Source organism: Bombus vancouverensis, chromosome 2 (assembly GCF_051014615.1).
Source record: "Bombus vancouverensis nearcticus chromosome 2, iyBomVanc1_principal, whole genome shotgun sequence".
Lineage (NCBI taxonomy): Eukaryota > Metazoa > Arthropoda > Insecta > Hymenoptera > Apidae > Bombus > Bombus vancouverensis.
Window position 1 is genome coordinate 5,623,269 of NC_134912.1, and position 15,876 is coordinate 5,639,144.

General features: G+C 30.3%; 2 protein-coding genes across 5 annotated transcripts; both read left to right on the forward strand.

Annotated features, from left to right (window-relative positions):
- The first annotated feature begins 137 nt into the window (after positions 1-137).
- LOC117161549 (Deoxyhypusine synthase) lies at positions 138-3,474 on the forward strand. The gene is made up of 8 exons (XM_033343176.2): positions 138-669; positions 872-1,084; positions 1,182-1,456; positions 1,527-1,745; positions 1,817-2,009; positions 2,455-2,558; positions 2,628-2,753; positions 2,828-3,474. The coding sequence occupies exons 2-8, from the start codon at positions 979-981 to the stop codon at positions 2,924-2,926; spliced, it is 1,122 nt and encodes a 373-aa protein (XP_033199067.1). The 5' UTR covers positions 138-669; positions 872-978; the 3' UTR covers positions 2,927-3,474.
- A 3,322-nt stretch (positions 3,475-6,796) lies between these two features.
- Positions 6,797-12,288, forward strand: LOC117161553 (uncharacterized). 4 transcript variants are annotated; one of them, XR_013060005.1, is made up of 6 exons: positions 6,797-6,812; positions 7,367-7,508; positions 7,664-7,747; positions 7,994-8,125; positions 8,283-9,656; positions 9,776-12,288. XR_013060005.1 is itself a non-coding variant. In XM_076624088.1 (5 exons), the coding sequence occupies exons 2-5, from the start codon at positions 7,476-7,478 to the stop codon at positions 8,289-8,291; spliced, it is 258 nt and encodes an 85-aa protein (XP_076480203.1). In that variant the 5' UTR covers positions 6,797-6,812; positions 7,367-7,475; the 3' UTR covers positions 8,292-12,288. The 4 variants fall into 4 exon arrangements, 3 of the variants coding, with proteins under 3 accessions (XP_076480203.1, XP_076480198.1, XP_033199074.1); XM_076624088.1 differs by having other exon boundaries at positions 8,283-12,288; XM_076624083.1 differs by lacking the exon at positions 8,283-9,656.
- The last annotated feature ends 3,588 nt before the right edge of the window (positions 12,289-15,876 follow it).

A 15,876-nucleotide genomic window follows, 5' to 3' on the forward strand; every position in this document is an offset into this window, starting at 1 on the left:
CTCTTTATTTTAAACCCACCTCAAAACATACAGACATTTTCAACATCTTATAATATGAGCGCTGTGATATTGTTCAAATTCTCGTAAATAACGGTCACTAAAAATGATTTCAATATTTATTTTGTAACGTTAACGTTATTATACTACAAAAGAGCTTCATTGGGTAATTGCAAATTCAATGAATGATACATTTTCTGTGTGCAATTTATTTTTATATAATTTTCGTCTCTTTTACACTTGTTACTAAAATGTAATTCTTACTACATTAATTTTTTGATTTTATTTGAATTTTATTTAAAGTGCCTTTTAAGTGAAAATTGAGTTCAATACTTAAAATAAGAAGTTCCCTAAATTATATTACATTCATCTGTTAACTGAGTATATACGATGTGCATACTACATAAAAATAAATTGTTCACGATTAACCATTATTCTTTTGAATTTATATTGTACAATTTACATTATCCTCTTCGTATCTACCTTCTTGCCCGATAGCTTAATCGCTCAGAACCAATAAAAAAGCAAAAGCTTAAGTATTTAAATGCATTTACCCAAGTGCAAATTTGAATTGGAAATTGATAATTAAAACCATGTTATTTATTAACAGAAAAATACTAATTTACGTAATATTTTTTAGATATTTTATGTAAATTGAAAATGATGTAAAAGGTTAGTAAAACTTCTATATGTATAAAAAATGTATTATTAATAAATAAATCTTTATATGAAATAAACAATTTAATAATAAATTACGAATTTTCATATAATAATTTATAATATTTAATAATAATTTATAATATCAGTATTTATAATAATTATAATATTTTTAGTATGTATGGAGAAACTATTTTGAATCGTATTTTCATTTTAGGTTATGTTTGCTTGTAAACATCGTGTATATACATAAGCACATATTCCGTCAGGAGGATAATATAAATAATATAGTTTAAAAAATATATCAATAAATCTTATATAAAAATGAACGACAGTAAACAAAATTCACACGATGAAGTTCCAGAAATCGTAAAAAATGCTGTATTGGTAAACAGTTCTCCCATTCCAGTTGAAACACCTATTGTGGAAGGTTGTGTAGCTTCATCAAAATATAAGAAAATCAAGCTTTAGAATATAATCAGCAATTAAATATGACTACAATATTAAATGATATTAATATATTTCAGGATATGATTGGAACAAGGGAATTGACTATCATGCTTTATTTAAAACATATAAAAATTCTGGCTTTCAAGCAACAAACTTTGGTTTAGCAGTGAATGAAATTCAGCGAATGATAAATGCTAGAAACATTCCTCTTAAAGATGACCAAATTGATAGTTTGGAAGAAGATAAGTTTATTGAAAGAAAATCTTCATGCACAATATTCCTAGGATATACATCAAATATGGCTTCATGTGGAATTCGGGATACTATAAGGTTTCTTGTGCAACATAGAATGGTCTGGTAAAACATTTGGAAATCTTAATCCTGAATTTTATTGACAATTTAAATATACACTTGTGTTGTAGGTTGACTGTATTGTAACTACAGCAGGTGGTGTAGAGGAAGATTTCATAAAATGCTTAGCACCAACATACATAGGAGATTTCCATTTAGAAGGAAGAAGTCTTAGGGAACGTGGTATTAATAGAATAGGAAATTTGTTAGTACCTAATAATAATTACTGTCTATTTGAAGATTGGGTTATGCCTATATTAGACACAATGTTGGCTGAACAGAAAGAAAGAGTATGATTTAAAAAAGAAGCCAAACATTCTCTTTTAAGAAATTAAGTTCTTGAATGTACATGAATTTTTAGGGTACGATTTGGACACCATCTAAAGTAATAGCAAGACTTGGTGTAGAAATTAATAATGAAGATTCAATATATTATTGGGCTGCAAAAAATAATATTCCTGTGTTTAGTCCTGCTCTGACAGATGGCAGCCTTGGTGATATGATGTATTTCCATTCCTTTAGGAATCCAGGTCTAATTGTTGACATAGTATCAGGTTTGAACCCTCAAAATAAAGTTTGAAATTTTCGTGTAATTTATATTGTAGTATCGTGGACGAGGGGCCTGCGGGGGTGTCGTGCGAAATATAAACAAGCGGTTGTTGAGTATGTGCATGATGGGGCTTAAACAAAAGATATGAGGCTAAGACAAAAGACAAAGGGTTGCTAAGGGACATAAACGAATTAACGGTAGTATGAGTTGAGAAGTCAGAGAGTGCGGATTATGTTGTCGAGATAGTATTGTTAGCGTTGTTGAGAGAGAGCTGAATTTGTGTTGACGAGAGTTGTTAATTAATTATAATACGTTGTTACGATTAGTTCATGTTAAATAACCATTGTTTTCTGTTTAATCCATTTATTATTAATAAACTAATTTTTATATTTACGATACTACAATATATATATAATTTATTAAATAATATTATATCGATTATTTTACAGATCTTAGACGGTTAAATACAATGGCTATGAAAGCAATAAATAGTGGCATGATCATTATAGGAGGTGGTGTTGTAAAACATCACATATGCAATGCAAATCTCATGGTAATAAGAGAAAATCTCAAATGGAAATGATTTTGATAATAAATTGATTTAAAATAATTTATATTTCAGAGAAATGGTGCTGACTATGCAGTATTTATAAATACATCTTCAGAATTTGATGGCAGTGATAGTGGTGCTCGTCCAGATGAAGCTGTTTCATGGGGTAAAATTCGAATGGATGCGAAACCAGTTAAAGTAAGAACATTCCTTATCATATTGAAATGTATTACTTAAATAATGAATTAACTTAACATTTACTAATATTTTAGATTTATGCAGAAGCATCACTGGTATTTCCACTACTTGTTGGAGAAACTTTTGCTCGACAATATCACTCAACAAGAGAAAAAATTGTTTCAGATGTTTAAGAAAAACTTAATAGAAACATTTAAACCAAAAATAAAAGCATTTCTATCTTTCTTTTCATACATAATACATGCGTATGTATACAAGTAATATTCGAAAATGTTTTTCTGATTTTTCTAATTCTTTTTTTACTTTGATTTTGTTGAAAACCGAATTGATTAACATAGTATAAGCCATGTGTTAAACAAAAAGAGGGAAGTCAACTAGGAGAGAGAGCATGATCTCAGAGTGTGTTCAGAGGAAGTGTGTGAACAATGTGCAACTAAGAATGTGTAGATTGTTATTTCTATTTACTAAGTACATTTATACCTTTTCTTACCTTTACACCATTACGCTTGATTATTTATGCGCATATCACAATGCCTATTTGCGCTAAATATATAGATTAATTGCTAAGTAAATGGTAGATTATATAAAACAACTTTCATATGAAATGTCTTACTAAAGGAACGATCGGAAAGAAGAAAGCGTTTTACCGGCGACGCGATATAATTAGCCACATGCGAGAAAATTAAATATTGAATTTAAAATAAAATGCGTTTCACATTGACTTTTATTATTCGTTTATTAATTAGTTTATTAAGTTTATTAAGTAAAGTTTATTAATTTCTTCAACACAATCATGATGGTAACCAATCAGCTCATTATTTGTTATACAATTCATAATTATATCATGTAAAATGATACAATTAGTAACTGTATATCAAATAATACCGATTGCCCAGATCTTACCACATAGAGATTGCTGCGAATGGAGACCTTCTCTATATATCCTGCTTTTAAGCAAAAATTTACTAATTTTGTATAAACAAATTTTAATAAATTCTCCTTTTGATGTGTTCAATCCTTTGACTGTTGCGCAAAAAAGCGTTCAAAATAAATTGAGAGTGTACAATATGTTACACTATTAAAAAACAGTAATATTAGAAAAATGTACATTATTAACAAATAAACATACCAGTGTTTCCATTAATGAACACTATAATAATTAAGAGGGATTGCGACGAGATGTTTAGTGCAACCATATGGGTGGTTGGTATCAGATGAACCAGAGGCAGGAATGTGCTTTCACAGATCAGTGGAAAAAGATTGGGTATAATATAAGCGCAACGCTACTTCAAAAAGCGCGATCATTCATTGCGCAATTCTAACTGGAGAACTAATTAAAACACTCGCGATGGAAGACTATTCTTATTCTTAAAACCAATTTCATAAAAATAACTATCTATATATGAGCAAAAAGCTACTTCAAATACTGCGATACTACAAATTACTCTCAAAAATATTCTAACAATTTATAATCAAAATTGTTAAAAACAATCACGGTGTCATAATTCGCAACACTAAAGCAAACATGATTATCGTTTTCTCGCAACTCTAATTCAAACCGTAATCAATTTCTTGCAACACTAATAAAGAGCTGCAAAACTTCTCTATAACTCTAATTCAGGCCGTAATTAATCTTTTGTAACATTAATAAGAAAAGCCGTGATTTGTTCTATATGGTAGTGGGACGACATGTACATGGGCCAACTACAATTACAAATACTAAAAGCGAGCATAGTGACAAAGTAGTAGTGAAAATGACTTTCTATATTCTGGATGTTTGGATGATCCAGACGATGGAAAGTCATTAATAGTTGCTCCCTTCTGAATCTTCCGGGCCTCTTTAGCTCGTAACCTCTTTTTTCTTTGGGCGCAATGCCCGTTATATCTTAAATCTAAGCTCAAGTCTTCTAATAGTAAAATAAAAAATAATTTATTAAGGTGAAATAAAAGAGTAAATTGTAGAAGCTGATTCAAGTGAACACGGTCGATCAACGATCATAGTGATCACTGTCTACCCGCATGTGCGTGCTTAAGCACACGTAAATGTTCGTTTCGAAACCTACTCGCGATCACAACCGCGAAATTCGAAAATTTGTTTAATATAATTAGAAACCTATCCTGAACTAATAATAAATAAAATAATAAAAAAAAAGAAGTGTCACTACTCGCGGTATAATAAATACCTGCGGTCACAATGCTCGTTAAAAGTTCTACATAATATAAGCAGACACCCATATCGATTCGGACATTTCGTTCTACGACATGATTGAGTGACTGGAGGAACAAAAATGCATGCAACTCACGATTAGATGCGAAGAACGTTGTTATCAATATTATCGTGGCCTACAGGAAGTCATCGTGAAGCCACCATTACATAGGAATCACCGAACTTCATGGAAGAAATGAAGGCTGGAAGAAATCTGAAACAAAGCATAGAATATTATAGTTTGTTCTTAAAGTTAATTATTTGCAAAGTTTGAAATAATGAAACATTTATCTTTATTTTAATGACAATATCCAATTCAATTCGAATTCAATTCAATTATTCACGGAAATGGAACAAAATGTAAAAGTTATTTCAATTTCTTAATTAAGTGAAACAAAATCTACAGGTTCTGCAACAAATTGATATTAAACAATTTGTTTAATTTCTTTAAAATAAAAAATAATCTAGTATATTCGAAATAAAAAAAGATAATTTATAATCTTGCCCATTTTCATCTTAGTATTCTTAATAAACTGTGACATTATTTTGTTATATTACGTATTTATTATGTTAAAAAAATTTCTCTCGCGATCAACCAATAATCTGTATAAAAAATCAAAACTTTTAAATAAATGTTTAAGAGGAGCAAATTATATACGAATGAACCATGATCAAGGTTAAATATCGTTTTGGAAACTCATAACACGACCTTCCAGTAAATGTAACAATCAAAAAATGTAATAAATGTAAAAAGAGATAATTTAGTTACAAATTATAATAATATCGGGAAAATTATTGAATAAAAACGTACGTTAATTAAGTAAAATTAACAGTAGCCAACAGTAGCTACGAAGTTAATGTAATTAATAATGGCCACCGAAATGATAAATCTTAATAACGATTTTCAAGAATCAAATAACTCCCCGCGTAACAGGGACGCATCTCGGACTAATTTTATGGGATGAGGTACGAGCTTACACGAATAGGATTCAGTCGATTTTTTGGAGAATCGAAATGTTTATCGAAAATATTTATCAACAATGAGCATTTCAAATATCATATATATTTATATACGAATATTTAAATGACTATGGGTTAATTTAATTTAGTCAACTAGAATTAATCAAATTCAATACAATTTGCAAAGATCACCAAAGTATTTGCATATTCAATTACCTATTCACTTTATCAAGCTACTCATTATTTTATATTTAAGATGGCTGTCCATATCGTATACTAGTTTTTATTAAATATATGTTTACAGTAAATATTTTTTAATTTCTATATACATTTTCAGATTGGTACCAAATTTACAAATATAACTACGATAGTTATGTATCATTATGGTGCTAATGCAAAATACTTCATACGATTGTACATAGTATACACATAAAAGTTTTCTGTGATAACTGTCGAAATATTTTTGCGAAAATATATTCTCCTTTAACCAATTTCAGTGATTATATATAATAACTATTTAAAACAACGTTCAGATTGTAGACGAATTTGATAATGCAAAAGCAAATCTACGAATACAATCTACTGATTACCTAATAACTTCTGGATGAATTGTTCATGTTTTTTCTTGGTATGTTTCCCGCTTAAAACTGGCAGTTTTATGTTACATCCTAATATGATAGATCGACTATAAGAAATTATATCGATTATGATTGAATACTGCGATATTTAATTCCATATTTCACCGTTTCATTGGCGCTGTAATCTTTATTTAAGTTAAGATTATTGCGCGCATATTTCATACGAAGGTACATTGTTTAATTTATAACAGAAAATGGTACTTCCTTTAATCCACCTCGTCTATTAAATAATACAGTTGATTTAGCAAAGCGCCTGTAAGTCTTTTTTTTATAGTTTGGCCTAAATAAGTCAAATAAACGTACTTTAATTTTAAGTCTAAGTTTCATTAATTTAATGAATTTAACTTATTTAATTTGGTAGTGCATAATGAAGTAATGCCTCTTCATACTTGGATGAGTTTAGTCCTCAAAATAATTTTTATTATTCAACAAAATTCTTGTAGGTATTGTCATTGACAAATACAGGATCTCGTCTGTGGTTTATAAAACTCAAACACTACCATTGACTAAATACCTTACCTGTGCTACTGTCATTACTATGCCCCATCGATAATATCGCATGTATATAGAATAGTATATAACATAATAAGAGTGACCAAAATGTAATACACGAAAAAATATTGAGTATCAAGTCTATTCTATGTTTAGTCAATGGTCTATCCTTGCTACTTGATGACGATAAAACAGTTTCAATTTATATTAGTTTCAAATGATGAAAAAATGATGCACACAGTAGGTGCTGCCCCTGTGCGGTAGAATATTTAAACAGAAATGTTAACCGTTGGTTCACCGCTTTTCAAATGTTCCAGTGAGCGCATATCGATTCCAGCACGAGAAAGTTAACCATCGGCTTTGTACGAGCTGCTTGTCAGTTACGTCTTTTTCGTTCGAAATAATCTGTTACAATTAATAGATAACATGGACTCCGCTATTGTTCATCTCGAACAAAGTGTAAGTGCTGCTTTTTATTATTTTTTACTTGTTCATCCTGATTGTCATTTGAAATTTTTCATAAATACCGGACTTGATCAAATAAATGTCAAATGTTAAGTATTATTTTTTTACGTATAATAAGTTAGTATTTTATGAATTGGTTGATGTTATAGGTACAAGAAGCTGACGGAAAGCTGGACATGATCGCATGGAAAATTGATGCTTTCGAAAAAGAGTTTGAAGATCCAGAAAGCGAGGTATGTTTTGTTTAAAACACTGTTCGAGATATATGTTTCTTTGTCAGTTGCTTGTTAGATTCGATTCATTTAAAAATCAGTAGCTTGTGCAAAAAATTACATTTTTCGTTCGAATATCAATTGTTTAACTGATAGACAATGATTTGATTAGAAAAAATGATAATTCACCTTATTTGTTTGGTGGTTACTAAATTTGACATTTAAATTGCTTTTTTTATTTTTGTTCTTTTTTTATGCTTCTAACAGATCTCTGTGCTTCGTCTATTACGGTCTGTTCATCAAGTTACAAAAGATTATCAGAATCTTCGGCAAGAAATATTGGAAGTTCAGCAGTTACAAAAGCAACTTTCAGATTCCCTTAAAGCACAATTGTCTCAGGTACATGGACATTTTAATTTATTGCGCAATAAAATAGTAGGACAAAATAAAAATCCACAATTAAAATAAGATTAGAACATTAGTTATTTTTTCAATTATTTTCTGAGTTACATTTAATTTAATTTACAAATTCCTTTAAATCACAAATTTTTTGTAGGTACTATAGTGATATTAGTAGAATGTATTATAAAAGTATCCGGTGTTCTTGTTAGTATCAACAAAATAATATTGAGGAAAAAAACAATAGGCAAACAGATTTTGTCTTTGTTCTAATTTACTAATTAGTAAAACCATCAACATCTATGACCTTAAATTTCAAATGTTTTCCAATTAATTTATAACATGTATTTATTACAAGACACTTGTAGTAAATATAATCATTTAATCTATGTTATGGTATAAGTAATAGGTATAAAAAATTATATGTTGGACAATGAGATACAGGTTAATAACATCAAAATAATTTAATTGCAATTTTTACAAAGGCAGCTAATACCACAACATCTTCCAATGAAAATTTGTCTTGCTATAAACATTTGAGAAGATTTGAGAAAGACTAAGTTGTAAAGTATATTGAAATGATCTTTTAAATGTTTTGATATATTTGTATATAATAACTAATGCATATTAGTTAGATGAATTATATACCTATGTGATTGATTCATTATTGTTATAATAATTTATTTTTCGACCTTATTACTTACTTCATAAATAGTATGGGATCAACAGATATTGTCGACAAATAATTTATTTAACTTCCTATGTAAGTGAGTTATTGGGGGCCAATCTATATGCTTGTATATCCATGGAAAACAATGGAACAAATAAGATTTGAAAATATTTTCTTTTTTAGACAAATATGAAATGGATCAATGTTTAATTATATAATTACATTTATGATACATTTATAGTAAATATACATAATAAATTATGGTTTTAATTATATTTTGCAAAATTTATTAAAGAACAAGCTTAAGTTATGAAATAATTTAAGTTAGTATGATATTTGAAAAGTTTTTAAATAATGAAAATCAAAATTTAAAAAATATTTTATAACTTATCATCTATGTAGAATTCATGATTATAGTGCCAAATTCTATTTATATCAATTAGGATGTAGAACTGTGAATATACATCTATAATACTTATATACTGAGTGACAGCATGATAATATCTATGTTTAAAAGCAACTATATTCAGTTATATTTTATTATTATATTCTTTCAAGAATCTATATGATACTCTCATTGAATCTTTTGTAAGTGATTAAGAATTTTACTTCTTTGTATTTGTTATATAATCAAATTGTATAAATTAATTAATATGTTTTCATATAAAAGAAAAAAGAGCAAGTAAATTTCTGATAATATTTAATTATGCAAAATTATACTTTTTGCATTGTGAACAACGTATAACTATCATATATTTACTATAATCATCCTGTATGTAGTTGAAGTATTTCCTGCAACAATAGTTAAATTATTCTTACATTCAAAATATATACAACTGAGAAGTTTACTCTTTATAATCAGTAAGTAATTTCATTATTTTAAGGAATGACTTATGTATACATAAGTGACACTTGTTATGGTTTTATAAATTTCTGTTTTTAATAAATAAATTTTATTGTATATATATGTATGTGTATAGAGTAGGAAAAGTGGCAAGCATATTTTATGACACGAGGAATAAAGAGAGAAATGTGCAAAGCCAGTTGCATATATTAAAGTATGAAAAATGAAATTGCCTTAAGACACAGATGTGCATTCAATGAACTACGTGAACTGTGTTGGACTTACACTTTACTATGATGTATGTAAATCAAAAAGTCTGTTATTTAGTAATGTATAAGCACAACAAGCACACTTTTATACATCTTGATTGGTCAATTACGTGCATTTCAAGAAAATGTTTTAGTCCTCTTCATAATATGGAATTTGTGTAAGTTAATTATAAATTTAGTTTGCAGTTATAAGTCTTAATATAATTAATACATGTCACATTATATTTTTATCTTACTGTTAATTGCTCTTCATTTTCTTTCTTTTTCATGTTTTAAAAAGCAGATAAGAACAAGAAAATCTGTGAGTGTTCACGTGGCATTTTCTTGAATGGAGTAACTGAGTTTCATGATCATAAAGTTGCTAGCTGTTCACATAAAAAGCAGTTTTCTTCAAATTTAAAGCAAGTCGATTACCTATTAAATGTAATCACTCTTTGTGAGAAACTCCTCTAAGTCAATACTAATGATTCAGAAAGAAAAAAGATATTTGTGATACTCAGTGACTCGCACGTTTATCAGAGTTCATTTATATTTCAGTTAATCAATCGTGTATCTAGTTTCAATTGCTCTACAGGCAACGTATTAACTGAAAATATAAATCAACTTCTAGATTGACCTCTAGCCTTTATCTAAGCAATTAGATCTGGTCTATATCGGAAGTATATCGATGCATACACGTACACGTACATGTTCGGTAGTGATATCAGTCACAGTCACGTGTTATATTTTTATTGTTGTAGCACGCGGTAATAAAAATGAAATTATAACTCTTTCCATAAGTCACAATGGTGCATTACATCGACCGTAAATTTTTAATATTACCTTCGTTTCGATACTACGATGAACATCGTTTGATGTACATCGTTCAAAATTTCAATGATTGCGATTTCAATTTCGCCGCGAAGGCGCGAAACTGACTTCCGAATTAATAATTTCATTTTTTGAAAAATAAGCGAATTTCTTTATATTTGCATGCTACAAAGATGCAATACGAAAGGTAAATACATCTTTTGATATTTTAATGCTGCAGAGATATAGAATGGGACAAAATTGAGTTTAAATATTGCTTGTGAAAAATAAGTTTTTACAAAATTAATTACACAACAATCGTGAAATGTTAATTCTTGAAAACGCGTGACTTTGATTGTTTGATCGATAGTTTAATACTCGTTAAAATTGTTTTTTAGAATAGATGTAGAAAGTAAGTGAAGAGAAAAATGGTCTGGAACACATTCGAAACGTGCCAAAAATACTTTGGTCAATTAGCATTAAATAAATATAATATATATGTATATATATATCTATCGTTTCATTTCAGTGTAATTGAACGCAGATTTCAGAGCATCTGCTTTTCTGTATGTATAGTCTACATATCACATTTTCACGATTTTCGACGATCTATTTCACCTTTTTACTCGTGATATTTCTAAAAGGAAAGGAACGTTCATTAGTTCTTTATTTAAAATTGACACGACTAATCGTAACTGTGCAAGAGAAAAAAAAGTAGGGAGGAAAATAAAAAAGAATATTGTAATTATGTAAAGGGACTTGGTTAAAAACGTAGCAAGTTTTTATCACTTGTTCGCTTGTTCTAATTATTAAAGAATGTTTCGTTTCTCTTTTGTGAAATGTGAAAAGAATTATTTATATTTAAGTATTTCATATACTCCCGATAAAAAAATAGTCGAATGGTATTTTGGAACAATAAATTGGAATTTGTAGTTTGTACAGCCGCGAATAACTGAATATATAGAATGCGATAGAATGAGCTGCGTTTTTAATTAAAAGCCTTGCATACGTGTTTCTACAAATGTTACAAATGAAACTTTAATGCATGTTGCACGCTTAGACACAATATGAATATGGTTAATCGATCATTATTAAATACAACTTCTTTATTGTTTATTCATGGAATACGCGTTCATGTGGTTCGTAAAATTGTACAATTTCGATTCCAGTCTGTATTCGTTAATAATCAATTAAATGATTAGTTAGAATAATTATATCTCAGTAGTTACATTAATGGAAATGGTATACAATAAAATATTAATGCAATATTTTTGGTAATTTTGATCAATTATTGTTATTTGTTGAAGTTTCTCATTCAATTTTAGGGTAAGAGTATTTCATTTCTAAGAAATAAGAGCAATATATTAGAAGCTCCATAAAAGTATTTGTTTTAATTTTTCAGACTGGAATTAAGTAGCACATAGTCCGAACCGAGCGTTGAAATTTATCAATCGTTTACCGTTGTATTATACACGATTGCTCAAACATTTCGATGTATGTTATACAAAATTAAATAACACGACAAAAATTGTATCTTTTTAGATATTTATCACGCTATTATCTAATAAATTGTTAACTCCATAGCAAATCATTAATGAGAACTTTTTCATATGGTCCTGTTTAAAACCTTTGTTTCTGTACGATGTGAGATAGTAGAAAGATATGATTAATATTTAATAACTTTATTTAAATAGTACAATGTAGTTAGTTAAAGTGGAAAATAAAGTTGAGCCCTAGAAATATTAGTTTTTTGGTTGGAGTCCCATTTTAACATAATTATTATGAAATGAACAAATTCTCAGAAAGAATACGTGTCTATGAGGTGTCCGGTCTTGAATGGCTAAACCATGAATCATGCATTTAAAACGGTTATCTGTATGTTACTTTGCAAATTCCATTATCGGCGTTTACCTTTTAAGTAATAATTTGACGAATTTTCCTTTCTGCTTTTAATTCAATTTTTATCGGTTTAAAACTAAATCTGGTTTCATGTTAAAGTTAGCCAAAATTAGCATCTCTTTAGTCTCCAGTAATGTTTTTATTTATTTCTTGAATCCTTAAAACATTATTTAGTAATGACATAAAAACAGTGTAATATAGGTACTACAAGGTAATTTTACAAATAGTATTTTTTCTTACAGGATTAAATATTGTACACCATCTATGATTTATATATTTCAAAAATTAATAAAGAAGAAATACATTATCAACCTTTTAATATATTTTTAAAGTAAATTTTTCTTAATAACAATTTCATCAGAATTTCAAAAACTATAATATAATATAATACAAAATGCAATATTTTTCTTCTTTTTGTCAAGAGAGGAAAACCAAGGCTGTTCGGTATAATCTAAAAAATATTTCAAATGTCTGGTACGAGGTCAGCTGAATCGTGAAACAGCCTAATCAATTACTCATTTCCTCTTACCATCAGCCACAGTACAGTGGCCTTAGAGACCCTTTGATTAGCGGCCGACCGTCGCGTAGAACGACCAAGCCATTTCCTTGATGAAAAATTCTTGCCCGTGCAACCGCCCGTTATTTATTTACCAAAAGGTCCGATATCGCGAGTTGATATCATTTGAACGGACGGAAACGCGCGATTTTTCTCGTGATACCTGGGTGCGTATGATTTTCTAGGTCACACGAATACACCGAAGGGATTCGCGACTGGAAATGAGGTGACTACGTGCTGAAGATTCCTCGGGTTAAAACTCGGGTTTTTAATTAGAGTAAAATGATTTTTTTGTGTCTTGTGGCATCTGTTAATCGTATTACGAAGCTTACAGTGATTTTCTCTGGTGAAGGATAGTACGTACATATAATACATAATTATAGAGATACAGACATTTAAAGAGCGATTTTATAATGTTATAATTCGAAATGTTCGTTGAGACTTAGTTCGAACTGGTATTTATTTTCTTTTTAACGTGAAATTTCATATCAGGTGATAGGAGATTTAGCGAGACTATAATATCAGTCTCTAGATTCCAGGCTTCAGGAAATCTTTTTAGTAAACCTGTATAGGATTAATCTTTTGAATTGGGTTTTCTGTGGCATTGAAATTTTAGAGAAGAGATTTGTGGGAGAAGTATTAAAGTGAAAATAAATGCTTCTGTAATTTAGATTAAACTTTAGAGAAAAGCTACGTGAGAAATATTAAAATGAAAATAATTGCTTCTGAAATTAATAAATTATAAAAGTGATCGTATTTAAGACTGCAATTAAGAAATTGAATAAAAGTATTCGCTGCAAGTATTTATTTAAAAATTAAGACGTGCCGCCTCAACGCTTCTCTTTTAAAATTAAATATTTTGTAATAATCGATATTAAATTATTTTCGATGGTCTCGACACGATCGTCTTTGGAATGATCGTTTTCTTTCCGCAACAACGGGCAATGAGGCGTGATGTGTCCCTCCTTAAGGCATTTAGAGCACGATACCCTTGATGATGTGGCCGGTCGGTTTTCCTCTGGGCGTCGGGAGTACTTCCTTGGTTCCAACTTCATCCTTTTGCGGCACCCAGATGTTCTATGTCCGCAATTACCGTAGTGGCGGTACTTGTCCCAGGAGGCGAGTGATCTGCTTCGTTTATTTTCGGAGCCCGATGGTGGCCTCCGTGACGGAGACATCTGCTTCTTCTCGTAGAAAGGTTTCATTTTTCTTCGGAATTGTTTCACTGACTTGATATCGCTCGTGAGTGCTAATTGTCTAAAGCGTCGGTCGCGCGAGCTCATTAGATAGAGAACGGTGGCGGTGATCATTTCGGTCCTTGTTGAATTTCGCCACATCATCTGCAAGAGGGAGATGATACGATTGCCGTACTCCCCTTGTGATTCGTTCTCCCATTGTGGTGCCTCGGGTAACTTTATTAGCGACGAGGCTGCTGTTTCTTGGATACGGAAATATTCAATGAATTGTTCCTTAAACGTTTGCCATGTAACCCCTTCGCCATCTATTATTCGCGCAAGCCAATGCGCTGCCGAACCCTCTAGGGCATGGTTTAAAGCAAAATATAACGCTTTGCCTTACAGAGGGTTGTCCTTCATAAGCAGACTGACAGCTGAGCACCAGGCGATTGGATCTGCTCCGCGACTTCGGGGTTAAAGCGCGGAAATGACATCGTTTGTATCCTGTATCCCTTCTTTTTCTTTGTTAGCGACCGAATTAGTTCACGCGCGATATTATGGTTCCGCATCGGCACAACCTGTTCGTATCCCACTTCTGATGTCGAATTATGATCGTAATACGGGTCCGGGTCGCAAGACTTATCAGAGTAAGGGTTTGGGGTATGTAATGGACCTTCACTGGAACTATCCATCTTCTTACACAGTTGAAATGACGTTCATTGACACAAATAAAGATATTATAGAGTTGACAAGGAATCGCAATGATTAGGCACTAGTGACACTGGTCTAAGACTCGATAACGAACCCGAGGTCAACGGGATAGTTGGTTTAATTTTTCGTCAAAGTCTAAGTTGGAATTTATATCAAATAGTAAGGCGTTAGTTAACTCGTCAGTGAACTCGTACACGAGAGAGAGTGCTCATTGTCACAAATCTCAAATAAATACAATTGGGTAGAATGACGGCAAATTGTTTAATTACAGCTATAGACTTTGATTACAATTTTACGGATTTTCCCGAAGTTCCAAAGGGGAGGCTCGGTGTCCTTTCATCTCCGACATATATATACATACGTATATATGTATGTACATATGCGTTGCTTGCTACAGCCGTTTTTTCAGTTCTTTTATTGCGAAGAGTTTTGCACGAAATGGCTTTGAAGAGGTTTCCTCAGGGCGAAAGGGAGGCTAGAACATGCGGAGGAAGAAGTCTGTAATGCAGTCTACAGTACCTGGTTAGAACGGAAAATCTGCTCCTTTTTTGATTTTAAGCTCTCTGCGATTTTATAAACTGCTGTTTAAAAAAAAGAAAATATGTTTGCCGCATCCGCAGTTGATTGCTTTTCGTTCGTATAAATTCGTCATTGCTATAAAATTCGAGAAATCATGCTACTATTTCGCTTGTTTGTTTGTTTGTACGCGCATAAATATACATGTTTGTATAAAACAAATATGTATAGGTTCTTACTGAGGTAAAAATTCTCGTTGATTATATTTTGTATAATATTCTTTTTAAATAAATAATATATTTCACTAAGAGTTTATTAAAAA

Bases quoted from the DNA above. Each gene is read 5' to 3' on its own strand.
- LOC117161549 (XM_033343176.2), top strand. From the start codon at position 979: ATGAACGACAGTAAACAAAATTCACACGATGAAGTTCCAGAAATCGTA. The intron at 1,085-1,181 runs GTTGTGTAGCTT...AATATATTTCAG, and splicing joins TGAAACACCTATTGTGGAAG to GATATGATTGGAACAAGGGA. The intron at 2,010-2,454 runs GTTTGAACCCTC...ATTATTTTACAG, and splicing joins AATTGTTGACATAGTATCAG to ATCTTAGACGGTTAAATACA.
- LOC117161553 (XM_033343183.2), top strand. From the start codon at position 7,476: ATGGACTCCGCTATTGTTCATCTCGAACAAAGT. The intron at 7,509-7,663 runs GTAAGTGCTGCT...TTGATGTTATAG, and splicing joins TTGTTCATCTCGAACAAAGT to GTACAAGAAGCTGACGGAAA. The intron at 7,748-7,993 runs GTATGTTTTGTT...TGCTTCTAACAG, and splicing joins TTGAAGATCCAGAAAGCGAG to ATCTCTGTGCTTCGTCTATT.